This window comes from Bufo bufo, chromosome 3 (genome assembly GCF_905171765.1).
Source record: "Bufo bufo chromosome 3, aBufBuf1.1, whole genome shotgun sequence".
Taxonomy (NCBI): Eukaryota; Metazoa; Chordata; class Amphibia; order Anura; family Bufonidae; genus Bufo; species Bufo bufo.
This window is the reverse complement of record NC_053391.1, coordinates 416,464,553-416,492,498: the sequence shown is the minus strand read 5'-3', so window position 1 is coordinate 416,492,498 and position 27,946 is coordinate 416,464,553. Positions and strand designations below refer to the sequence as shown.

The 27,946-nt window shown below is 43.5% G+C and overlaps 1 protein-coding gene across 2 annotated transcripts in view; it reads right to left on the bottom strand.

The window, feature by feature from the left end:
* Positions 1-5,428: 5,428 nt before the first annotated feature.
* CBLB (Cbl proto-oncogene B) overlaps positions 5,429-27,946 on the bottom strand; it is a 155,971-nt gene continuing 133,453 nt past the window's right edge. The window contains exons 15-17 of one of the 2 annotated variants that reach the window (XM_040424917.1): positions 21,290-21,430; positions 13,630-13,719; positions 5,429-6,942 (exon numbers count right to left, since the gene is read on the bottom strand). In XM_040424917.1, the coding sequence (XP_040280851.1) occupies positions 6,680-6,942; positions 13,630-13,719; positions 21,290-21,430 (494 nt within the window). In that variant the 3' untranslated portion in view covers positions 5,429-6,679. The remainder of the gene's footprint in view (positions 6,943-13,629; positions 13,720-21,289; positions 21,431-27,946) is intronic. The other variant, XM_040424918.1, reaches the window with a different exon arrangement.

The following is a 27,946-nucleotide window of genomic DNA, read 5'->3' as shown; positions in this document are numbered from 1 at the left end:
GCGGCAGCTGCGGGGGGAGCCCCAGAGGTCCTGCGGGAGGACCGAAAACGAGACGCACCAGGGCGTCCGCGGGGGGCGCCCCTGGCTTGGGGTTGAGGAAGATGGGTGCTTTTACCACCCGTGGCCTCCGAAATAAGCTCGTCTAGGCGGACCCCGAAAAGGCGGGAACCCGCAAACGGTAGCCCCGCCAAGGAACGTTTGGAGGCAGCGTCCGCTTTCCAAACCTTCAGCCAGAGCTCCCTCCTGACGGAAACCGCCAGGGCGGAGGAGCGTGCAATAAGGGCTCCCGCATCAAGGGAGGCCTCACAAACAAAATTCCCGGCCCGAATAATAAGCTGGGCCAAGGAACGTAGGTCCTGGATGGGGACGTCCGAGTCCAACTCCTGTTCCAGCTGCGCACCCCAAGCAGAGATTGCTTTACCTGCCCAAGCAGAGGCAAAAACCGGTCTGAGAGCAGAACCGGAGGCAGCAAAAATGCCCTTGGAAAGGGTCTCCATGCGACGGTCCTCCGCTGACTGAAGAGAGGACCCGTCGGGAACAGGGATGGCCGTGTTCTTTGACAGACGGGCCACAGGGGGGTCCACCTTGGGTGGGGACGACCAGGTGGCCACGACATCGGCTGGAAAAGGATAGCAAATGTCCAGCTTCTTGGGATTGACAAAACGGGCGTCCGGGCGAGCCCAAGCCTTAGACACCACGGAGGAGAAATCAGAGTGGATTGGAAAGACTTTTGAGGCCTGCCTGGGTCTGATAAAGGAGACGCTAGCTGCGTCAGAGCTAGGGGGGTCATCTTGCACCTTAAAGGTGTCACGAATATCCGAGATGAGTTGACCCATCGCTGAGGCTAGCTTGGACGGCAGGGCCGAGTCCATTTCCAAATCTGAAACCGCCAATTCACCTTCAGAGAGCGAATCCTTTGGAGAGGAGAGGCTCGTCTGAGTGCGCACGCGTGGCGGGGAGAGGGAGGCATCCGAGGAGGAGGCTCGCTCTACTCTAAGACGCTTCTGAGAGTGCCTAGCTCGGGAGGGGTCACTAAGAAGGGGTGAACCCGCTGCAGCGGCAGAAGCGGTGGACCCGGAGGGCGCGACAGTAAGAGTGGCGTCCTGCGGGGTAGGCGGCCTGTCTATTAGGCGGCCCACGACATGAGTGAGGCTTTCCACGGCCTGGGACAGGGATCTAGCCCAGTCAGGCGGGTCAGAGGAAGCAGGGAGCGACACAGCGGGCGACTGAGGCTGCGGTGGAACTCGGCATGCAGGACAGTGCGGATCAGACTACCCCCGGGGAAAGGGTTCCCTACAAGCAGTACAGGCATGGTACCAAGGCTTGGCGGCTGCAGAAGGGTCTGACATGGTGGAAAAAATGTTGCCTTAAGGTGGGAGACCCCAGGGCAAAAGGAACGGGGATTACACCCAACAACAGTACTGGTGGCACGGAGGGGGTTAACAGTCCTACCAGACCCGGATGATGCAAGCGGCAGCAGCAAGGGGAGCAGACTGAAGGAGGCTGTGGAGGAGAGGCAGCAGGCACGGGGATGAATAGCTTCAGGATCGGACGCAGAGAGGATTCCACGCAGCACTATGCGATGTGGAGCCCGACGAAACCGGAAGTAGCGGAGCGCTGTGAAGCTCCGCCCACCCCTTGCCGCGCTGAAAGAGACGCAGAGCCGCGCGCGCGCGGCAAAATGATTTTAACCCCCGAGGTGGATGAGTGCCGGCCAGATGAAATGGCGCCGTTCGCGCCAAGAAAACGGCCCCCGCCGCGCCTGATGTGGCAGACGGCCTCCTGCCTACAGCCGTCCCCTGAAGGCAGAGTTCGTGCCCTGCCGCTAAATAAAGGATTTTGCCCAGATAAAGTCCCCCCCAAATGATACCCGGTAAGGTTGCCGGTACGATATGCCCATGGGGGGGGGGGGGGGGGGGGGGGTGGGTCGGGGTGGATGTAGCAGCGGTGGGAGGAAGGAAGGGGAGGCTGGAGCAGCCACTCTCACCATACGCTGTCTTCGCCCTCAATCCATCCAGCAGGGTCGCCCCTTCAGCTACTGGCACCGCAGTGGCAGGAAGCCGGGGGAGGGACTTGGCGTGCGGGCGACCCTTGAGCTGGCGGGACGCAGGGGAGCGAGGCTGCCCTGGTCCACCTTGTCTTCTGTGGGGGAGGCGGCAGTGCGGAATTACCGGCACTGGCGCAACTCAACCCCGGGAGAAACAGAGGGGTCTAATGCGCCTCTGTTGTCCCTGTAAGTAGAAAAAAATCGAATAAAAAAAAAAAAGCAAAAATAAAAATTATAGGAAAACAACCCTGCATAAGCAGGGGGTGTCTTGCCTCCTTGGACACTAAGCAAAAACTGGCAGTCTCTTCTCCAGGCTGAAGGGTATAGCTGATGGAGGAGGGGCTTACAGCTTTCACTTAGTGTCACGCCTCCTAGGGAGCAGAGCTATACCCATGGTTTCCTGTGTCCCCCAAGGAATATGGGCGAGAAATAAGGGCTCTTTCACACTTGCGTTGTTCTGTTCCGGCATAGAGTTCCGTCGTCGGGGCTCTATGCCGGAAGAATCCTGATCAGGATTATCCCAATGCATTCTGAATGGAGAGAAATCCGTTCAGGATGCATCAGGATGCCATCAGTTCCGGAACGGAACGTTTTTTTGGCCGGAGAAAATACCGCAGCATGCTGCGCTTTTTGCTCCGGCCAAAAATCCTGAACACTTGCCGCAAGGCCGGATCCGGAATTAATGCCCATTGAAGGCATTAATCCGGATCCGGCCTTAAGCTAAACGTCGTTTCGGCGCATTACCGGATCCGACGTTTAGCTTTTTCTGAATGGTTACCATGGCTTCCAGGACGCTAAAGTCCTGTTTGCCATGGTAAAGTGTAGTGGGGAGCGGGGGAGCAGTATACTTACCGTCCGTGCGGCTCCCCGGGCGCTCCAGAGTGACGTCAGGGCGCCCCAAGCGCATGGATCATGTGATCGCATTGGACACGTCATCCATGCGCATGGGGCGCTCTGACGTCATTCTGGAGCGCCCCGGGAGCCGCACGGACTGTAAGTATACTGCTCCCCCGCTTCCCACTACTACTATGGCAACCAGGACTTTAATAGCGTTCTGGCTGCCATAGTAACACTGAACGCATTTTGAAGACGGATCCGTCTTCAAATGCTTTCAGTTCACTTGCGTTGTTACGGATCCGGCGGGCACCTCCGGCAAATGGAGTGCTCAACGGATCCGGACAGCGCAAGTGTGAAAGAGGCCTAACTCTGCTGCACAATAATGAGGCATGACATTAACCCCTTAAGGACCTCCGCCATACATGTACGGCAGAAGTCCAGTCTCTAAACATGGTGACAGTTTTAAATAGCAGTGACCCGCGGCACATGTTTGCGATCAGCATACATTTTCCCTTTCCGATGCCTTGGTCCGGAGCTGCAGGAATGCTACGGTCTCTTCAAAAGGCTTATTAGTGGGGGTGCCAGGAGTCAGACTGAGGATAGGTCAACAATATAGGAAATGGGACAAACCCTTTAAGTCGCCATATGATGTTAAATGGGTCGTCCCATTAAAAATTTTCTACATTTTGAAGCTGCAGTTTGTTCTTTTCCTTATTTCTCTGTCCACGTCAGTAACTTCACTGTGGTGGACAAACAAGCTCAGCTGCATCCTTCAACTGCTGCCAGCCATATCTAATGTTAGAAGCTGTGACAGTTACAGGGAGAAAGCTGCAGCAGAAAGGACACCCCCGAAGCTGCCAGCTTGAAATAAATCTTGCAGAACAAAAGGCTGCTTCTAGCTTTGTGAGAAAGGCATTGATGTCTGCTTTTTTTGGTACAGTAATCATGAGATCACCCCTTTAAATAAGGGGTTCCAGCAGTATGCAATTCTCATACTGTCTCGTTGTCCAAAGCAGAAAAGAATATGATGCAGGCTGAAACTTTATGGGTAATACATCTGTAAAAGCCTGGAATACACCATTTTCACATTTTTAATTTTCACTTCTATTTTACCTTGAATTTTTTTTTAGCTCAAAGTTTAAACATTTTTTGTTTAAAGTTTAGAAAACTGCAATATTGATTATGAGATTTACTGCCCATGCTCTGAGAAAGAAGGCCAAGTCATGGCCTGGAAGCAAACACATCTGAAGTTTGGTAGCAATTCTTCATAGGACCCAAGAATATACACCACCTCTGACAGTGCTCCTGGCTTTCAAAGACGAGCCTCTACATTTTGTAATAGTACATTCACCTCTGGGTTCAGCAATAAAGTATCACCAGGAACTGCCCTGTCAGGTTTATGTTTTTTCATGTAGCCTCAGAGAATGTGGAATATTAAGAGGACTACTGTATAACAAAATACGTGCAAGTAAAGCAAGCAATAGATTTATAAAGTTATTCATCTAATGTACATAGGTTATCTATGTAAAGTCAAAAACAATGTGTTAAAGTGTAGATTCTTTTTAACTTGCGTAAAAACATGCAGCTCTACTGATAAATACTGAAGAGCGTGCTGATGGTAAAGAATTCTTCAAGGCTACAGAAGAACTGTTCATCTACCCCGGATGTATTTTAGTCCTGAACAAATGGCGTTGCTCACAATGCACCAATGGATGTTCTTTGTAGAGTGTGTAAATGTTTAACAGCTTTCTAAGCCGATTTAAGGGCACTATGTTCTTCACGAAGGATGACCTGATTTTCCAGGGCTCTTTACAAAATCAGCATTGAGATCTTATTAGCATATGACCAAGTCATGCCACTGCGGTTTTTGCCCACTTGGTGACCACATCACTACTGCTTTGTGCAGCCTCATCCTAAAAGTATGCCACTCACAAGGTTTCTAGTAATCTCTATTACATAGATTTAAATGGTATTCTGGTTGGAGTAGGGGATAACTATTATATTGATGTGGGTCCTACCACTGGGACCCCCACCAATCACAATAATGGGGACCCTGCACCCCAAGGAGTGGCTGGTCCAGCATGCGTGCGGCTGCTCAATTAATTTCTGTGGGAGTTAAATGGCCGGGCACTGTACTTGGCCATCTCCAATAGAAATAAATGGAGCGGCTGTGTGCATGCCGGAGTGGCTGCTCCATTCGTTTGAGGGGCTACATGGTGTACGGGTTCCCCGTTCTTGTGATCTGTGGGGATCCTGCCACTTATCTAATAGTTATCCCTTATCCTGTGGATAGGGGATAACTCCACACAAGCAGAATACCCCTTTAAGGCTGAGAGAGGGGTAAGCGTGGCAGCTAATAGAATGAGCACTGTGTAAGTATATTAGAAAAAGATAATTCCATTCATAACCAACATACTTTTACTTCAAAACTGCTGATAATACTGTAACTTTGTAACTCAATTCACATAATACTTGTGTAATTAATATGAAAATAACTTACACCTCTGTAACTTATTTGATCATAAAAGGACATACTGACAGATCGGATAGGATATTTTTATTACGTTGGCATGGATTTTAGTTTTTTCTCCAAACGGGCAGTTTTGCAAAAGATGTAAAATGAACAAGCCATTATTTCATTGAGGATTTGATATTGGTGCTTTCTTTATTGCATTTGACTGACCTGTTCAAGTAGTATGGCTTATAAAACACTTTAGAAACACTAGCAATGCAAACATTAATTTCCATTGTCAAACTAGGTTTACAGATGCAGCATCACAAAGTATAGAAAGAATGAGCCTGTTCAAATCAAGCACATACATTATTGTACCTTTTCAAGGATATTAAATGGAATGAGTTTGTTGCAGCCAATGCACTGGTACGGTTGCCCAAAAGTTCAGTTGTGATGCTTGAGAGGATACAAAATTCATGTATTCATTTTACTGATGGAAAAGTTACATTTAATTCTTATAAAATGTACAGATTGTAATTGACTAGGTCGGATAATGCATCATTCAGCACCAACACCCTGGCAAAGATGACGTCAAGCTCTTTAAATAAGTTGGTACTTTGATGCTCATTTTCTACAAGCACCAGAGTACAAAAGGATGATCCGGATGTTTATTGTATGCTTTTGCTCGTATGCATGTTCTTCATAAAAAAAATGAAAAGTTGCCATATCCAAAGTAATTCGGCTTTGCTACACAATGATATCAAAATACATTTGTAAAGGCAATTGTTCCGCAAAAAAAATTGTATTCTTTACACATTCAAATGCAATTTAGCCTAATACAAAATAACTCAGTATGTCAGTAGTAAAGGCCACTTTTTTGCAGTATATTTGGATAAATTAAAACGTTGTACAAAAAGAAATAAAATACAGAGAATGAAAAGCATTTTCCAGAATGCAATGAGGTCAGAAAGTGCTGCTGAAGGTCTACAACACAAATTATTCTTTTTTTAAAATATAACAAAGCAAAAAAAAAATCATAAAAAAACTTACCAGCTCTAAACGAGAGAAAAAAAATATTTCACAGATTATTTCAGAGAACGAAATAGGTTTTCCTATATGCATGAACTGTATAGATCATATTTTCCAAATGAACAATTATAGATTTTTTTCTCCATCTTTAATTTTGACATATAACCAAGTAAACTTGGATTCAGGCCCGTAAGCATTGTCATATGTTTTGTAGGGAAAAAATGCTGGAATGACAGTTTTAAATTAAGGTGATAAATGAAATCCATTCTTCCGCTTTGCTCCAAGAGTGAAGTCTTAAAAGCCATGTCATTTTGTTACAAGTTTAATCGTGGGCAGATCGGTGGAGGACAGCATGCAAATTCTCTAAGTATGCTGCGGGCCACATCCACATTATTCTGAGCGATTTCCAGAGCCCTTTTTACTTCTTCAAAAGAGTAGCCCTCACCCATTAATTTTGCTATTTTTGCATCTACATTCTCTGTTGAACAATCCGCGCTGTAAGGTCTCCTGTGGTGAATCTCAGGTGCCGTTCTGCGGGGGAGTGGTTTGGGCGGTCTGGCTGGTACTTGTGGACAATCTGTAAAAACACACACAAAACTCATGTAACAAAAGTAAACACAATCTTCTCTTTGAAACTTACACTCAAAACAGAAATAACCACATTATCTAGCATAATGTATAATAGTCACAAGACCACACTTGAGTTTTGTGTAAAGTGGTTGTCTGCTTTGGAGAAACTCTGTTATGAGCGGCTCTTGATGATAAAATTAATCCGCTGTAATCTGTGGCTGAACCCAGGAATAATTTGCTTGCATCATTGGCATAGGCGAAATGAACCACTACACTGTTAACGTTGCTTTGAATTTTATGTTTATTTCAACGCCTGGAATTGTAAAGAGACCTTCTTGGATGTGTTCCAGGCTCTGGCTGAGGGTCCTTTCCTGCCCATAAAAGTGATGGTCAACGATATAGCATGTAAGATCAGCACCTGTTTAAAGGAAATCTGTCACCAGTTTTTTGCTTCTAGGTTCTAACAGCTCCAGCACATGCCAACTAGTCCTGATATTCTTGAGCTTTGGGCTTTCTCCGCTCTCTGGCACTGAGTTTTTATTCCCAAATGAATTAGCAGTAGGAAGGTGGAGAAAGCCAGGAGCTGATAAGCACCAGGCGGCGCTGGATCTGTTCAATACAAGATTTTAGCAAAATAGTTGGGTCACTTAAAGTTTACATCCTGTATGTAGTACTTCCTGTTGCGGTATCCAACCAATCCCATGATACACCTCTTCTTTCTGTGGCACTGCCCCTAGCAACATCCAGCTAGTTTATAGCTCCTCCCACCCAGATAGCTACATAGACACTCCCCTATCACTGCCCCTGTATGGCCATAGCATCACAGGAAATAAAAAAGCGCTGCATGGACATGGTCATGTGACCACAGCCCAGAACAGAAGATAGGAGCAATAAAAGGTAAAATACATACATTACAAAGTTACTGCTACCTTCATAAATGATACTTTTAAATAGGGATCGACCGATATAGATTTTTTAGGGTCGATACCGATAATCTGTGAACTTTCAGGCAGATAGCAAAATTCCTACACAAATCTGCTGAAAATGAATATGTTTATTGTTAACGTGTATTTTTTTTTTGTAAATCTTTCTTTTTCATTTATAATTAATATTTTGGTGTGTTTTTTTATTTATTTTTACTAAATATTAGCCCCCTTAGGGACTAGAACCCTTGACTTCACACTGTCCCTGCTGTTCTGTGCTTTGTGCACACAGCAGCAAGGGAGCCGACTATGGCAGCCAGGGCTTCAATAGTGTCTTGGCTGCCATGGTAACCGATCGGAGCCCCAGGCTTACACTGCCGGGGCTCCGATCGGAACTTCCACTGAGGAGGGGGGGGAGAGGGGGATCATGTGGCCACTGCCACCAATGATTAATACTGGGTTTGGGGGAAGGGGGCATTGCACCACTAATGATTAATACTGGGGTGGGGGGGGGGGGGGGGCGCACTGCGCCACCAATGAAGATAACTCTCTCATTAATTCATATACCGGAGACGGGAGCTGGCTGCAGAATCGCATAGCCGCTCCCGACCTCCATGAGTGTTAGCTGCGATCCGCAGCAGTTAACCCCTCAGATGCGGCACCTGAGGGGTTAACTACCGCAGATCGCAGCTACTTGTCATAGAGGTCGGGAGCCGGCTATGTGATTCTGCAGCCAGCTCCCGCCTCCTGTATATGAATTAATGAGAGTTATCTTCATTGGTGGAGCAGTGCGCCCCCCCACCCCAGTATTAATCATTGGTGGCGCAGTGGCCACAGCCCCTCCCTCCTCTTGTCCCCCCCTCCTCTCATTGGTGGCAGCGGCATAGGGGGAAGGGAGACACTGCTTCTTTCTCCCCTGTGCCGCTGAAGGGGAACACGGAGAGCGCTGTCAGCAGCGCGATCCGTTATCGGAATATCGGCAAAATAGATGCAGATACCGATAACGTTCAAAATCCTGAATATCGGCCGATAATATCGGTAAAACCGATAATCGGTCGATCCCTACTTTTAAAAGGATGATCCAAACAGGAAAACCCGGGATGTGTTACGTGTATTATGCTCCATGAAAATAACTAGTTAAAGTGGTATTCGAGGCTGAAACATTTATCACCTATCCACTAGGTTCCAGCATAGCAATTATCACCTATCCAGCAGATAAAGGGGTATTCCTGCCTGAAGCATTTAACTAGTTGTTTCCATGCAGCAGAATACATGTAACATATCTTGATCCTATTACCAAATGCACAATAGGGCATAACTGGATTAGCAATTCCTTTATATATATCTACATTTAGACAACCTTTAAGTTTAAAAACTAAACATCTCTCCATTTACATTTCTAGTCTATTATCGAAATGGCTAGAAAATATTTGTGTAGAATTCCTTCAAAATTCACTGATCCAAACAAATATGCTGGCAGGAGGAGGAACTAGTGACTGAGTGGCAACATTAAGCAATTTCAATGCAACTTTTCTAAAGCAATCGGTGTATTATCATGTTTCTGTGATGTGTGCTGATCGCCTATAATAAGACCGTTTTATATACGTCAAAGTCAATTATTTTGTAGCTTATCTAGCTGAAAAATTAATTACAGCGTCTAGAAAAATGTTAAATAATTGATTAGACAGTCACTTATGTTTTAACTGTTTATTCGATAATTGGGCTAAGAAAAACTAGCTACATGACTACACAGTTTTAGTATTTGCTAGTTACTTCCCACCACTTTTGCTTTAAAGGGAGTCTGTCACCTACCTTGAGTGTTTTAGACCGCTCGTATCACGTTATAGTACTTTTACTGTGTCTGTCCCACATCCAGAAGCTGAAAAAAAAACACTTTATAAAGATATGCAGATTAAGTCCCGCAAGTGCCCAGGGGCGGCGTTATAGCCGCAAGTACCCAGGCCCCTCTCTGATGTGACAGCATAACCGCTCCCCTAGCAGTCCTCTGACCCACCCTCCTCTCCTACTTCATCCTCCTCCTCTGGCTTAGAGATCTCGTGTGAGCACCAGTCACCGCCGGGCCCATCGGTGACCGGTGCTCGCGCAAGATCTCTAAGCCAAAGGAGAAGGAAATAGGAGAGGAGGGCAGGACAGAGGACTACAAGGGGAGCGGTTATGCTGTCACATCAGAGAGGGGCCTGGGTACTTGCACGACTTAATCTGCATATCTTTATAAAGTGTTTTTTTTTTCAGCTTCTGGACGTGGGACAGACACAATAAAAGTACTATAATGTGATATGAGCGGTATAAAATACTGAAAGTAGGCAACAGACTCCCTTTAGGTTTCAGGAAGTAGCTTTCCAGGACGCTTACAACAGTAGCCAGTTTTTTTGCCACTGTGTTGCTGCAGCTGAAACTATAAAATGTAATTTCTATTAAAGTGACAGTTATCTTATATTGAGGGAGTGGCTTCCCCTATTAGATAATGAACACCCGCCCATGTGTCTGGTGCTTCTTATCAGTAAAACATGTAGCTGGATTCTACATTGTCCTGAATTTTGTAGGCCAAAAACCCAGGAGAGGAGAGTCCGTTAGTGTAGGTCCCATCTGTTGGAAGCCATCATGTCACTGGTAGATGGGCCCAACACAATACGGATCAAAAATGTGCACAGAGAAGAGCTTTTAATTTTCTTATAGTAAGTATATCAGTGACGCAATCCACTTTTATTCATGTTTCCAGTGTTTGCACGTGTCTGTGCATAAAGAAGTGTGCTGCTACTTGTCGTCCTGGTTTGCTTTTACATTGCAGTTATGGTAGATTGCACCTGAACCTCCCCATTTTTACAAAATTTGAAGGTGCTCGTCTTTCTTTTGGACAGTTCTGTTATAGTCATATTTTTCACTGTCTGAATACTATATAACTTCCAAATTACAGTAAAAGCTCAAGAACCATCACAGCCTCTTCAGTCTCCATGAATTGGAACTCTGACAGATGACTGCTTTTGTAATGTCTCAATGATGTGTGTTAAAATAAATGTACCGGTTGCAGGTATAAAAATATTTGCCAAGAAAACACATTTGGCTTTAGATTGACGCTTGAAGTGAAAGTGAGAAAGCGTAAAAGAGTGCTACAAATTAACAGCTAGTGGAAGTTATTATCAATGTGCTGTTACAAACTTGCATATAGAAATCTCTAGAGTATCCAATTGCTAAGGTAACAACTGTAAGAAGTTCAACACTGAATAGGTTCTCTAACTGTTCCCCAGAAATCAAGTCCTATAAACGTCAACAGGTTACAAGCACATGACCAGGTCAGGGTAATAAACTGGATGACTTTAAAGGGGTTTTAAATTGATGACCTGTACTTGGGATAGGTTACAGTATCTGACCGGTGGAGGTCCAACTCCTGGAACCCCCTGTAATTAGTCGTTTGAAAAGGCCACAGCTCTCTTCACAGCTTATCAAGCACTGCACCATCCATTGGACAGCAGCAGTGCTTTCATTGCAGCTCAGACCTATTAACTAGTATGGGACTGAGCTGCACTTAGGTTATGTCACCCATGTACATGATGTCACTGGCCTATGAAGAGGTTGAGGCACTTAACGGAGTGCTGCGGCCTCTTCAAACAGCTGATCGGCACAGTGCCCAGAGTCGTACTCCCACTGATCAGATACCGATCACCCATTAGTATTAAACACCAGGAATCCCCCTTTAAAGAGATTGTCTGTTTAGATAAACCAAAAACCTTATTAGGCTTAACAGTCCATTGGGATAATATAATGCTTCATCTACCTGTGGTGGTTTTGCTGAGGAATTGAAGATTTGTTGTCCATTCCCCTGCATATTACAGTTGAATGCTGCAGTCCCCAAGCAGCAGAACAACCTGTGATCAGCTTACCATCAGAGCCCTACTAACAAAAAGGGACTAAAGCAAGTGGACAACCCCTTCAAAGGGAATGCTTCACCAACTTTTTTTTGTTCTGTCAGTTTAAAGCAGATAGTGACAAGTAGGGATCGACCGATTATCGGTTTTACCGATATTATCGGCTGATATTCAGGATTTTGACTTTTATCGGTATCGGCATCTATTTTGCCGATATTCCGATAATGTATGGGGAATACAGAACGCGCTGCTCTCAGTGCTCTCTCTGTGTTCCCTCAGCAGCACAGGGGAGAAGGAAGCAGTGTCTCCCTCCCCCTGTGATGCTGCTGCCGCTGCCGCCAATGAAGAGACAGATGGGAAGAGGAGGGGAGGGGCTTTGGCCACTGCGCCACCAATGATGTTAACTTACTCATTCATTTAAATTGAACACATAGCCGGCTCTTGACCTCTATGAGCGGTAGCTGCGATCCGCGGTAGTTAACCCCTCAGGTGCCGCGGATCGCATCTACCGCTCATAGAGGTCGGGAGCAGGCTATGTGATTCTGCAGCCAGCTTCCGCCTCCTGTATATGAATAAATGAGAAATTTATGTTCATTGGTGGCGCAGTGTGCCCCCCACCCCCACCCCCGTATTAAAAACATTGGTGGCGCAGTGTGCCCCCCCACCCAAGCCCCCCAGTTTAATCATTGGTGGCAGTGGCCACAGGGTCCTCTCTCCCCTCCTCCTCTGATCGGAGCCCCAGCAGTGTAAGCCTGGGGCTCCGATCAGCTACCATGGCAGCCAGAACGCTATTGAAGCCCTGGCTGCCATGGTAAGCTCCATGCTGCTGTGTGCACAAAGCACAGGGCAGCAGGGACAGTGTGATCTACCAGGGTGAATAGGACAAGGGTTCTAGTCCCTAAGGGGGCTAAAAGTTAGTAAAAAAAAACACCAAAATATTAAGTATAAATAATAAAGATTTACAAAAAAAAAAAAAACTACACATTAACAATAAAAATATTCATTTTCAGCAGATTTGTGTAGGAATTTTTTTTTTTTCAAAAATGAAATTTCACAGAATATCGGTATAAATTATCGGCTATCGGCCTGAAAGTTCACAAATTATCGGTATCGGCCCTAAAAAAATCAATATCGGTCGATCCCTAGTGACAAGACCTCTTTTCTAATCCGTTTTGAATTTTTTGATTGCAGATTTTTTTCTTCTATTTCCTGCACATGAAAATGGGGACAGACATCTTGCCTGAGCTGTTCCTAACAGCATTTAGAGATATGCTTTACAGCAACCACCATGGGTCATAGACACAATGGATAGGGTCAGACTCACTGACTTCTACGGGAGAGTTTTCTAGGCATGCTCTGTGACCTATGCAGAGGTCGGGATGGAGCAGATAAGCTTTGACAATCATCTATTGCGAATGGCAGATCATGCTATCTGTAGATATAGGTGATATCTGTCATTCTAATCCTGTTTGTAATGATAAGCAGGTAACTGCAGTAAAGTGGTTTGTACAGACGTGGTGCTGATTATTAGGTTTGGTGGCCTTTGCAACATTTTTTAACATAAATATTAACATAAGAAAAATTAAAAATAATCATCACAAATTAAAAAATATGTTTAACATAAAAACATAATTTAAACAATAGGTCATTTACTGATAACATTTCTTTTAAGGTACAAATTGACCCTAATGATTAAAAGGGTTAAAAAAATTGGACAAAGTTAGGACCCAATTCAATTTATAAGACCATCTACTAAGTAATAAACCAACATTTATTTTTCAGTGATTGGCACAGCTTGTTGCCAAACCAAATACAATGTTAATAGAGAAAATACCACACCCAGCTAAAGTCAAAATTCAATATACTCTGAAGGTACATGAAAGTTACCTGAGCATGATGGCAGCTGATCATATTCTTGGGAAAGTCGATTTAGCTTGACATCATTTGTTGCTCTGCGGATAGGTGGTAAAGGTGCTTCTAAAAAAATGTCAAGAACATTTGTCAGCAAAGTCTAAATAGGTAAATTCAATACAATTGTGTATACCAATGTAACAAACTGAACACCTTCTGAGATAGGTTTCTTTAGTATGTTAATATTTTCAGCTAGTCATATATGACATTAATATTTAGTAGAAAACCTTAATACTTAGACTATGAGAAGACAGATTGTCCAGTCCCTCTCCCCGGCTGTCATTACTCACCTAACTACAATTTTTAACCTCTCTCTCTTCTGGTATCTTTCCCTCCTCTTTCAAACACTATCACCCTACTATTAAAGAAACCATCTCTTGACCCGACCTGTGCTGATAACTACTGACCTGTTTCTAACCTCCCCTTCATCTTTAAACTCCTTGAACGTCTTGTCTACTCTTGCTTAATAAGCTATCTCTCTGCAAACTCTCTTCTTGACCCCTTACAATCTGCCTTTCGCCCTCTTCACTCTACAGAAACTACCCTTATTAAAGTGTCTAACGATCTCCTAACAGCAAAAAGAAATGGTGACTATTCGCTATTGATTCTGCTGGATCTCTGCAGCGTTCGATACAGTTGATCATAAACGCCTCCTCACCATGCTCCACTCAATTGGCCTTAAGGACACTGCTCTCTCTTAGTTCTCTTCCTATCTCTCTGGCCGCTCCTTTAGTGTATCATTCGCTGGCTCTTCTTCTCCTCTTCCTCTTGATGTTGGAATTCCTCAGGGCTCAGTACTAGGTCCTCTACTCTTCTCCCTCTATACAGCCCCCATCGGACAGACTATTAGTAGATTTGGCTTTCGATACCATCTCTATGCTGATGACACCCAACTATACACTTCAACCCCTGACATCACTCCTGCCTTACTCCGAAACACCAGTAATTGTCTGGCAGCTGTAGCTAACATCATGTCCTCTCTGTATCTAAAACTGAACCTCTCAAAAACTGAACTTCTAGTCTTTCCCCCATCTAACTCACCTAAACTTGATATTTCAATTTCGGTCTGCAGCACTATCATATCTCCTGTGCAACATGCCCGCTGCCTTGGGGCCACTTTTGACTCCGATCTCTCCTTTTTTCCCCATATTCAATCACTTACACGTTCTTGTCGTCTGCACCTCAAGAATATCACCAGAATCCGCCCTTTTCTTACGGTGGAAACGGCAAAAACTCTTGTTGTTGCCTTGATTCATTCTAGTCTAGACTACTGCAATGCATTACTACATTACAAATCGTTCTCCCTCTCACTAAATTCTCCCCCCTTCAGTCTGTTCTAAATGCTGCAGCCAGGCTCATCTATCCATCCAACCGCTACACTGATGCTACTAGCCTGTGCCAGTCACTTCACTGGTTGCCCATCCACCACAGAATACAGTTCAAACTTCTCACCCTCACCCACAAAGCTCTCCACAGTGCTGCACCTCCATACATCTCCTCCCTCATCTCCATCTACCACCTTACTCGTGCTCTCCGTTCTGTTAGCGACCTAAGATTAATAACCTCCATAATTCGTACCTCTCACTCCCGTCTTCAAGACTTTTCTCGAGCTGCACCTACTCTCTGGAATACTCTGCCCCAGAATACTAGGTCAAACGTGCCTTAAAAACACATCTTTTCAGGCAGGCTTATCAAGCTACCTAAAATGATTTTTCCCGGACTAAACCTCCCCCCCACCAACTCCTCTGGCCTAAACTCGATACTCTTGTAGGCCCGAAGCAGATCGGCCGGCACCACTCCTGTCAGTTCAATAATGGCTCAAATCCTACTTATCAAAATCAACTACCTTATGTGTCACCCCCAATTCCTCATAGATTGTAAGCTCTTGCGAGCAAAGAACTGACTCCCAGGGTTTCAGTTGCATATTATCCAGTTATTTTTGTTTTGTATATGAACCCTATGAACTTGTAAAGCACTGCGGAATATGGTGGCGCTATATAAATAAATTTATTATAATAATTATTATTATTATGTGTAAAAAAAAAAAGAAAAGAAAAATGCTGTCCTTTTTTTAAATGCAAACCTGGCTGCTGGATCCCACAAAGAATAGGTCTATATTCTCACAGTTGCAAGTTTAACGTTACTGGATCTGTGCCGTAGGAACAATCAGAAACTTCTTGAAGAAGAGGTAAGTATTTCATTCAATCTTCAGCACGAAGTACCGTATTTTTCGCCCCATAAGACGCACTTCCCCCCCCCCCCCCAAAAAAATGGGGGGGAAATGTCCCTGCGTCTTATGGGGGCGAATGCTGACATTTTTACATCGCAGGCTGCGATGTATGAGCGAGCGGGGAGGGACTGGGAGGAGGAGCTGGGGGCCGGCAATTGCGGCGGGGCCAGTGCAGTCACTGTACTCCGGCCCCGCCGCTCCAGTGCTGCACTATACAAATATAAAAATGTCTCATTCAATTAAAAGTGATTAAACATGCCCCCCCACTTTTATTATTACCGTACACCCTAACAGCTTCTGTAGAATGCAGACAGGCAGGCCGGCAGCGAAACTCCCTGATGTCACGTGCCTGAGCCGCCTACTTTATGAATGAAGCAGGCGGCGCAGGCACGTGACGTCAGTGAGTGACGTGCCAGCCTGCCTGCATTGTACAGAAGCTGTTCGGGTGTACGGTAATATTAGGAGTGAGGGGGCATGTTTAATCACTTTTAATTGAATGAGACATTTTATATTTGTATACTGCAGCACTGGAGCGGTGTGTGTGTGTGGGGGGGGGAAATCTGTGGATGGCACTGTTAAGGGGTATGGGGTCTGTGGATGGCACTGTTATGGGCTGGGGGGGTCTGTGGATATATAATATATAACAGTGCCATCCACAGATCCCCCTATAACAGTGCCATCCACAGATCCCCCTATAACAGTGCCATCCACAGATCCCCCTATAACAGTGCCATCCACAGATCCCCCTATAACAGTGCCATCCACAGATCCCCCTATAACAGTGCCATCCACAGATCCCCCTATAACAGTGCCATCCACAGATCCCCCTATAACAGTGCCATCCACAGATCCCCCTATAACAGTGCCATCCACAGATCCCCCTATAACAGTGCCATCCACAGATCCCCCTATAACAGTGCCATCCACAGATCCCCCTATAACAGTGCCATCCACAGATCCCCCTATAACAGTGCCATCCACAGATCCCCCTATAACAGTGCCATCCACAGATCCCCCTATAACAGTGCCATCCACAGATCCCCCTATAACAGTGCCATCCACAGATCCCCCTATAACAGTGCCATCCACATATCCCCCTATAACAGTGCCATCCACAGATCCCCCTATAACAGTGCCATCCACAGATCCCCCTATAACAGTGCCATCCACAGATCCCCCTATAACAGTGCCATCCACAGATCCCCCATAACAGTGCCATCCACAGATCCCCCATAACAGTGCCATCCACAGATCCCCCATAACAGTGCCATCCACAGATCCCCCATAACAGTGCCATCCACAGATCCCCCCTGTAACAGAATCCTTCACAGATCCCCCCCGTAACAGTGTCCGTCACAGATCCCCCCATAAGTGTCCGTCACAGATCCCCCCCATAACAGTGCCATCCACAGATCCCCCCATAACAGTGTCCTTCACAGATCCCCCATAATAGTGCCATCCACAGATCCCCAGTAATAGTGCCATCCACAGACCACCATGAGTTCCAAACCCACCAAAAGCACACCTTATGGTTAAAAATATATTTTTTCTTATTTTCCTCCCCAAAAACCTAGGTGGGTCTTATGGACCGGTGCGTCTTATATGGCGAAAAATACGGTAGCTATTATCCCCAAGTTTATGCTCCAGTTCCCCGGTCTCCACCTTCAATCTCCGCTGCTTCTCTGAATCACAATCAATTGCTGGTGAGGTTTTTTCTCTGTGAGGTGGTCTCCTGCTGTAGCCTTTAATCAAGAGTGAAGCCACATAGTGAAGATCCCCTTACACAGGTTATCCAAAGACACTTTAATTTACTCACAAGATAAAAGCTTTTAAAACCGCATATGACATTCTTTCCAAACTTGTCCGACCCAGGTTTCGCTCCACTTCATCAGGGGCCGATCTCTGATTGACTGTATGTTTCTGTCTCTGATGAAGTGGAGTGAATCCCGGGTCGTGCAAGTTTGGAAATAATGTAATATGCGGTTTTAAAAGCTTTTATCTTGTGAGTAAGTTAAATTAAATTAAAAATCTTTGCATAACCTGTGCAAGTGGATCTTCACTATGTGGCTTCACTCTTGATTAAAGGCTACAGCAGGAGACCATCGCACAGAGAAAAAACATCGCCACCTAGTGATTGTGATTCAGAGAAGCAGCGGAGATTGAAGGTGGAGACCGGGGAACTGGAGCATAAACCTGGGGATAGCAGCTACTTAGTACTGAAGATTGAAATACTTACCTCTTCAAGGAGTTTCTGATTGTTCCTGCAGCGCAGATCTGGTAACGCTGAACTTATAGATTGTCATGTGGCTGTCATAAAGAACCCAGAACAGAGAACTACTATGTAAAAAGCACTACATGATCAGTAATTTTTTAAATGCTAATGCTGCATACATTTTCCAGGGGTTCTGAAGCATTGTATAGTTTTTGTACGGGCCAGTGTATATCTCTCATATTGTGTTTCATTATTTTAAAGACGCTTGCTGGCAGTGAAAAGAGATTCATGTCAGAAACAGAACTTCTGATCTAGTTCTCTTACAGCTGTGACTTTGTTACACTACTTCCAGTCTAGGTTTGCGTTAAACACAGCAGCATCACAAAACTTTCTAACATGTCCGGATTGCTAAACTTTTCTGCAATTTGTCATAGAGGTGAGAATGTAGGACATGGCAGGACAGATTTTGAGACTGAGCCTAATTGAAGGCTGTATAACTTCCAGTCACACAATCATATGGTCCATCATCAATATGAGTAACTCACCACCGATGCCAAAAACAACAGTGTGAATGAGATGCAACCTACAAAGAAAATTAAGTCCCCAATAAAACAAAAGTTTATCCATATTTAGTTCAAGTTTACCAATACACTCCGAATCCCTGATCACTGTATCCAGTTGCAGTCCCAGTGGAATATTTCCCATGGGGGCAGCAAGTAGGCAGTATCCTGTTGGGTACAATTTTTCCTCCATTAGGCTAGTTTCAGACTAATGTTTCGGGGGCCAGATTTCCACTACTCCCCTTCATAGTGAACTGGTTGGATGGCGATGCAGTAGCTTCCAGTAATGACAGAGTGCAGAGAGGTCCCTGCGAGAACAGCCTGATGGATATGTCTAGCACCAGTGTGAAACTAGCCTTAGACCCAGCTCTTCTCCTTGTTTAGATGGACTGAGTGTCTCTGTTTTTAATAATGTGCTACACAGATACATATGGCATTATTTTAATTTACAGAAATAAAATGTGGATTTTTTTATTTATTATTGGGGTCTTTTTGATGCCAGTGTCTTTGTAGGTTGTATACAATGGTTAAGCTAGTGTTAAAGGAGTTGTCAGAGTTTAAAGCCTGGAGCTTGATAAGTAGATACAAATAAGATATATTATAAAGTTTCTCGCCATCACTTGTACTGTGGATTTATAAAAAGCTGTTTATAATTGGAGATACACTTTAAAAAGTGAAATAAATGCTCCCATACACGCTAGTGCAGGGCAGGCCAACCTGCAGCTCTCCAGCTGTTGTAAAACTGCAACAGCCGGAGAGCCGCAGGTTGGCCATCCCTGCGCTAGTGTATTGTCGGCCAGGAATGACGGGTTCAGCCAGTGGTCTAACATGTATGGGTAGCTTCTGACTCTTGCCTAACAGATGATGTCGGGGCAGAAGATAACCTGCCACTACAGATGTCTTGGAGCTGCTTTCTCCTCTCTCCCCACTGAATACACACACAGTTTCAGCCCAACCAAACATATTATATATATATATATATATATATATATATATATATATATATACACACATATATGAGAATGTATAGCACTTAATGCTGCAGGAAAATAAAGACCAGCAGGAACCACATGAAGATAAGAGATGAACTGATGGGCGATTTAACAGGAGAGCAAGTTTTTTATTTTTCCATGTAACATTTCTTGCAGCTAATTTGATTTCTTCAACTCTCAGGCAATCCCTTTAACAGTTCAGTAGCAATAAAACTCCATATGAAATATAGAGGGAAAAAAAAAAACCTTACAAGTTAGCAAAGCATTAACTGATCCGACAATATCACAGCTCTGAACCCGCAAGTCCCCTGTGCTGATTAAATTGTGCCTTACAGTGCCACAAGGAACAGGTTTCCTGATATAAATATCTGGACTTTACAGAACACGCAGCATTACAGGAATCATGTTCACAGGGTGTAATCATCTGATGGCAATTATCTCCCAGGAAATGGCTTTCTTATTACACTACACTCATGCCAGCGGCATAGCACCATGTTTATTCTACCAAATATCCAAATCTGTGGAAAGCTATTACATTCCTCCTCCAGGTAACGCTTAACCCTTTCCAGACTCTTGGACTAGAATTGCAAGCAAAGTTCTACCATTATGTAACACAACAGACTCCAAATACTACAACTTGATTTATTGAATTGACTTAGGAATTGAAGTATGGAGAAAGAATTATGTATGTACATAGGGCCTGATTTATCATTAGCTCGAGTCAAAATAATGGAGTGAAAAAGTGGCGAATTTTTGCGCAATCGCTAAAACTGCGCAAAAATGTGCAACTTTTATTGCCTATGCTCACCAGTTTTCTGAAAGTGGGCGTGTTTTCTTATGTAAATTAATCTCTAGACAGATTCACTATTGCAACAATTTAAAAAAGTTGCAAAAAATTGTGCAATTTCACTCCAGTGAGGACCATGCTCATCTTAAGAGACTTTTTAATAGAACATGCGACTTTCTCGTGAAGACGTGCGACTTTTGTAAAGCCGCTTACTGAAGGATAAACTGCTACCGTCAAACCACATTTATCACAGTATTAAAGGACCATTAATAAATCTGATTTAGTCACTGCCAAAAGTGACTTAACAAGATGTAAGTGTAATGATAAATCTGGCCCATAATATGTACCTCTGCGCTGTGATTCCTGCCATATAAGTAGATAATAGACAGACTGCGCTTATTTAAAGCAAGACCATCATTGACATTCATTAAACTGTATGGGATTAACTCTTAATTCTTAGTTACTCTCAAGTAAACAACGTAAATGTGTTCTGGATCCATCTTTATTTGAACCCTTTGCCAACAGAGTTTTTTTCATTTGTGCTGCTTCAATGGTTTCTTATGTTGTTTATGTGACCTACAGACAAATCAATTTTCTGCTGATTTTCCCTAACTGGCCATCAGAAATTCACACATGCATTGAATACGCACCTATTTAGTGTGCCCAATAGTGGCAAGTGCCTGTAAGTGGTGGAGATTTAATGCAAATTTTAATGTTTTTCAATTTAATGCATGATGGTATTTGACATTCCAGAAAGGAATCAATAAAGTACATCAAATGGAAACGAGTGGTAATAGTTTTCTATTTACTCTTTTTTTATTCCTTTCCCTCATTTACTCATGCTGAAAATCTTACCCATAGGAAGAAGAAACAAGTCCGAGGCAGAGTTTGGTCTGCTTCCTGACGCAGTTGATTTTGAATGTTCGGAGATGCAGACACGAGCTGGGGGTGGTGGCGGGGGTTGTGAAGGAGGGGAACTGTCAAATGATTCATCGCCTGCATATGCATAAAGTTCATACATCTTTTAGCTTCATTAGCAAAATTAATCACAACTACATCTTTACACTTTATGGCTTTTTGATTTTGTTAGACATCAAGAATACCATTTCATTACAGTAATTAACACTGGGAAATGCCTCCGATAAAGAGCAAGTCTCCAAGGAGCGCATTTAAAAATGTATGCAATTTATATAAAAATAGCGTTCAATTACAGATACAATACAAAGGATTTCAGGGTAATCATTTTGGCCAAAATTGGGTCAGAATAGGTTAAAATAACAATCAATCATTACTCACAGACCCTGGAAAAGCCCTCTAAAATTGTAGGTCCCACAATTTAAATCTGACCAACAAACGGCTTCTCTGATCAGCTTCCTTCAGAGTAGGGCAGTTGTTTGGACTTTAGGAGAAAAGCGCTCCAGGGGAAAGCCATCTTCAATGCCGTGGTCACACCTGACCATGGCATGTGACAGGTTAAATGTCTGCGATTGGCAGAAACCCGATAGGTATGGCACCCCCTACGTTCCAGAGTGAGCACCATTTTTAAAGATACACGTAGGATGCAAGTCAAGAAGGTGTTAACATGCAATCGTCTGATCGCTTCTCCCATAGACTGCAAAGATTCAACATTGCAGCCTATGGGAGATTCACTATGTTCCTATCGAACCTTACGACAATCAGGGTCTGACAGGAACTTAGTTATGACAGACCTCTGAGCCTTCTAAAAGCCTGAGACTGCATGGCAACGAAACGGCTCCCCCAATCTCGGCGCGAGGGAGCAGTTTGGTCCACGGGAGCGCAGCACACCCGGGAAAACACCAAGGAATCTGCCTCCGGGTGTCTGCTGTATAAAACAGCAGGTGCCCGGCGGCTTATGTGCCAGCTCTGCTCCTGAGCTGCCCCATCTTTAAAAGAGACTACTTTCGCCACACATACGGTGCAAGTAGGGAAGGGGTTAAAGGGAATATGTGAAAAGTTTTAGGCTGCCCTAACTGAGAGAAGCAAACACTGGTGACAGAGACCCTGAACAAAACACAATCACTTTCTTAACCTGACCTAGTCATTTTGCTAAAATAAGTACTGAGCAGCTCCAACATGAATCGAGCCTTGTGTCCACTGAATACACTGCACAACCTCAGGAGTCCTTCTATTCTTGAGCTCCCTGTTATAACTGCCCCTGCTGCCGATTGCCAGCTTTCCTTCCTGTCCATCATGCCCTCCGCCATGGCTGATTGGCAGCAGTCTTCCTATACTGTGGGAGCAGGGAATGCCAAAAGCTCCTGAATACAAGGACTCCTGAGCTTCTGCATGAGCTGCCGAATTTTCGCAAAATGACTAAAATTACTAATTCAAGTAGCTGTCCAAGTGCTTGAAAGATTCCAAAAATAAAAAATAAAAAAAAGATTCTGTACACGGTGAAGACAGAAAAAAATACAGCATTACTATCCAAACGCCTAACCTAAAACAGACATTTTTAGCTATTTCTAAAGTGACAACAGAATGGCGGCCGTCCTGGGTAGCCATACATGATACAGCTAGCACTGTAAATGATCACACAGCACGGGGAAATAAAGAAATGGAAACGATGCAGTCAGCAAGTTCCAGGACTGAAGCATTAAAACCGACATGAAGCACTTAAGGAGAGAAAGTACAAGTCCTACTTTCAGCTGTCAGAAGTCCTTGGAGGAACGCTATCTAATCTTATTGCGCTGCTGCATTTGTGGCTTACAAAAGGGAGGATATAATTTTTATGAACATAGCAGCAAGAAACGAGGAACTTCGTAAAGGATTAAATATTTCAAGTGATGTGACACTTCCAAACATTGTACAGGTGTGATAAGCGGCAACAAAAAAATAAAAAAAAATCTGAGTCAGCAGTCAGACGCTAAGAAAAGAAAATAAATGGAAAAAAGCACAAAGCTTCCGTCACTAAAGAAGGTTTAACAGAATGCAGAATTTAATATACAAAAGAGGAATCTTGGAGCTGCTGCCAGCAGACTAACCAGGCGGCCAAAAGGGATTGTAAGGGAAGGTATCACCTATGTTTATTTTTACCAATTACAACCAGATAGTGAAAGATATTTATTTTCGAATCTGTATTCATTTTCTGATTGTGGATTGTTTTACTCTTTGTAAAAGATTATGGGGGCTGCCATATTGCCTGAGCTGCAATAAAGGAAGTCAGGCTTTTTTACACATCCGTGATGACATCCATGACAAGATGGTCAGCAGTTCTTCCATGAAAATGTCTGAAGAATCTATGATTGGTCTGTGTATCCGTTTTTTGCCCTCCGCATGTCACCCATATTCCATGGACACTGCTAAGCTAAAAAAAATAACTATTTCAGGAGTATCTAGTAGCAATGATCTCTGAAAACCACAGACCAAACACGGGTGGCATCCGTGTTGTGCTGTGGTTTTCACGGACGCTTAGATTATAAATATGTATGAGGGGTCCAAAAATCACAGAGAAAAATAGGGCCTGCTTCTGTGGTGTCACTATAGACTCATCGATATTTAAATACACACATTAAAGTCAGAGAACAAGGACAGCACACATCCATGATTTACTGATGTGTGAAAGAGGCCTTTACAGCAGCCACATGGACCATGGGAACCTATAGTCTGCGGATGTTCATTGACATCTATGGAAAGTTTTGTAGGCCCGTTTGATGAAAATCACAGTTGGTCAATTGGCTACAAGAAAGCCACAATACATGAAGGTGAATCAATTAGCAAAAATCACAAACAAAGGAAAAGAGCCCACTTTATTAGAGACCACCCTAAAAATGTACCACAAATACAAACAAAAATAAGATCCCAATCGTGGGACCGCTAACCTGATACCAAGGTGTCGCTACCTAGGAACTCCCACCGCGATAAGGGCAAACCCACTGTCTTCTGAACTGACCCTAGATCACCTTATATTCTAACCATTGGGTCATTGAGACAGTGGAATCGACACAGTACATGATAAGCCAAGGCAAAAATGGGGGAGAAACGTCAGATATTCAAACCAAATACATATTGGGTATACCGTGATTAATAGGTAGATACATCACCATTCAGTGGCCTGATACAAGCAAAAAACCTAAAGCATTTCCCCCTCCTATGCAGTGGGGTTCTGTGATTTAGGCATATTCTATGACCTGTGCAGAGGTAATTTTTCAGGGAGGGAGAATGCAAGCAGAGACTGTCACGTGTGAACAGTAGATCCCGTGTTATCTCTATAAAAGTCTTAGTCATTGTAGTCCTGTGACAACTGCTGAAAGATGAAGTGTAGAGAACAATTATTAGATTGAGTGGCTGATATTAGAGCTGCAAGCTTTTAGTATTTTTTCCCAATTGCAGCTTGCAGCACAATCCGAAAAGCCTCCCTACAGTATCTCCCAGCTAAGAGTAAAATACACTTGGAGGCCGGTTTACCTACTTGACACTAGGTTATATAGCACCTTAATGTCTACTTGGCTGAAACCTCTAGTAACCGCTCATCTCCCATGAGAACAAAAGATTGGGCATGTAAAAAATCCTAACATCTGCCATGGGTGAGAGTCAGGATACCACCATAAACATTAGATGGTTGGCTGTTCCTGCTGAAATTGGTGGGTTTGGCTGACGCTAATCTAACGTGTTAGCCACCTTTAGTGTATGAAGAGGAAGGCAAGAAAGTAACACCTAGCTTCACTATACATTATCATTAGGGATGAGCCAAGGTACCACTTGGAACTGAACTGAACCCCAGTACAGTACAAATTAATTTATGAAGTTATTGCGCGAAGCAATAACTTCAGCTCATCGGAGCCAATACATTCTAATACTGTACGGAGCTCCTGCTCCGTACAGTATTAGAACGAAGTTTTATGCGAATCCACTTCGGATGTTTGATCCAAAGTCTATTCGCTCATCCCTAATTATCATCCTGATGCTCGTTTGCAATTTGCAAGCGTTGTCCTAGAAAATACAGTTTTAACAGTGTTACACATTGACTGGCTCTTTATCAGTGGAATGCATCCAACATTATTAAAGGGGTTATCCCATGAATAATGTAGAAAATGAAAATCAGACATCATATATTACATGACAGTCACTTTCTAACAAAGCTAGAATCAGCCCTGTACCTCACATGGATCCAGAGATCTCCACAATCATTGCTCTGCTAGATTTATATCAAGCGAAAAGCTCAAGGGGAGGGTCTTTTCTACTGTAGCTAAGGGGGCGTGTCCATGCTCTCCCTATCACAGCTCACGTAGTTGAAAGATGAAACTGAGCATGTGCGGCCTTCTTAATGAGCCGGTCAAAGAAATAAGAAATTAGGTGGGGCTATACAGATACATTTTATTGAATAGCTCCGTAGCTATATTTTAATTACATACAATTACAAAAGAATTCAGATCCAGGTGCTGGTTTGAAAACTGTAGAATACTTTTTTGTGGGAAAACCCCTTTAAGCAGAATCTTATACACATGGGAGATATTTATCAAAACTGGCTTAGTAGCCCATAGCAACCAATCAGATTTCACCTTTCATTTTTCAGAGCTCATTTGGAATATAAAAAGTGGAATCTGATGGGTTGCTATGGGCAACTAAGCCAGTTTTCAAATTACATCAGTTTTGATAAGTCTCCTCCACTCTATCAAAGCAATAAAGTGATCCAAATGCTTTACGAAAATGGAAAAGTTATTTTTCTGCACTGCAAAGAAAGGATTTTATGCAATGAAAAAGGGAGATCATGTATAAGTGGAAAAGATAATCAGGTTTCATTGGGGGAGAAAATACATCCTCAAAGTTAAAGTTAGCAGTTGTGTTGATAAATTAATATTGAAACAAATCCATAACTCCACATTGATTTCTTTGGGCTTTGTTTGCCAAGATGAAAAAAAAAACAACAATAATTTTCTAATCTACGTATGCGAATTCAGTTAATTGTTTTTGTTGAATTATCTGGATATGATCATCGTGGAAGGTTAGGACTAATGGTGGAAGTACCTTCCAAGATGCTGCAAGTGCTAATTAACAGTAACATTTGTTAGAGGCAAACAGAATTCAGGGACTTAAGCATTCTTCAGCAAAATGGTAATTTTTAATTTGTGAGCCTGCCGAAAGGCGTTTTGGAAAGGAGAGATGATGCTTCATTTGGCTCCAGAAAAACAAGCAAGAAAGCGACAACACACTATTCAGTTATGTACAAAAAGCTGTTGCCATCCGAAGGAGCCTATTTAGGAATATCAAGCTAAAGTTTTAAGAACTTGCTTTAAGATCCCCTATTAAAGGGGTTGTCCAGTTTCAGGGGGAAACAAGACAGCACATGCGATCTACTTGCAGTAAAGAATAGATAGTTACTTACCTGGCTGCAGCAGTGACGTCACGTTGACAGCATGCAGCCAATCACTGGCCTCTTCAGCGCACCTCTGATGTCAGAGGCAGTGTGGAATTTGTCAGGTAAGTAACAATCTGTTTGCAGGTGGATCACGTGTGGTTTGGTTTCCTCCTAAACCGGACAACCCCTCAAATCCCATTACTTTATGGGTAAAAAAAATTTAATGTAGAGCTTGTTCCCTAATAAACATCTAGCTACATTTTACCCTTATCTTAGAAACACTGAGATTTACTAAACTAGTTGAAAAAGTAGATAGCGCTGCAGAAAATATGTCAGAAGTATATAAGTATAATAAATAAAAAATAGAAAAGAAAAGGACCCTTACAGTAGCTGATACACCAGTCAGATCGCGAACAAACCATTCATTCCTGACCATTCAGCAGCCATCATCCCCTCTGTATGGGGAAGACCCACACAGTTACTACGATTGTTCATCCCTATACGGATTCAATGTTTGTCGGAAGAACATCACTCCTTTTACACATGGGACAATTTGTTCCCGACAGGTGACTCAACGTGTTTCATAAACGATAGCATCACCTGACAAATGAGTGTTTGCCCTTTTGTTGGAAGTTATCAGGAATGAGCGTTCGTACGAACGTATATTCCTGATAATTAACCTGATAATCCACACTTGTAAATGGGCCCTTACCCCAATGTAGTAAAACGATCCAGCACTTAGTAAAATTGCAAATATTCTCTTTACTTCAATTCATCCACATAGCAACTGCATCGGCAGCCGCATGGGAATTAGCCTACCTGTTTCAACCGCTATCTGCATCCTTTCTCATGGCCAAGATGAATTGAAGTAAACTACATTGTTCAAGTTAGTGCTGCAAGTCTAGCGGCATCCGCACACTTGGAAGATGCACTTTCTTAAAGGGGTTGTCAGAGTTATGCAAAAAATAAAAATAAATATAGCACTGAAAATCTGATGGGCAGCAATATATAACTAAGCTAAGCAAGTTTTACGCAAACAAATATATATTTTCTCATTTCCCTGGTTCTCTTCTGGCCCTTTGTTTACCTTCAATGACAACAATCTGAGGTTTTCCTCATAATTATTTGTGCCCCTCCCCCTGCTCTGCTAAGAGAGTGAATACAAGTTCTGCCCTGAGTGACATATCTGCCTGCTG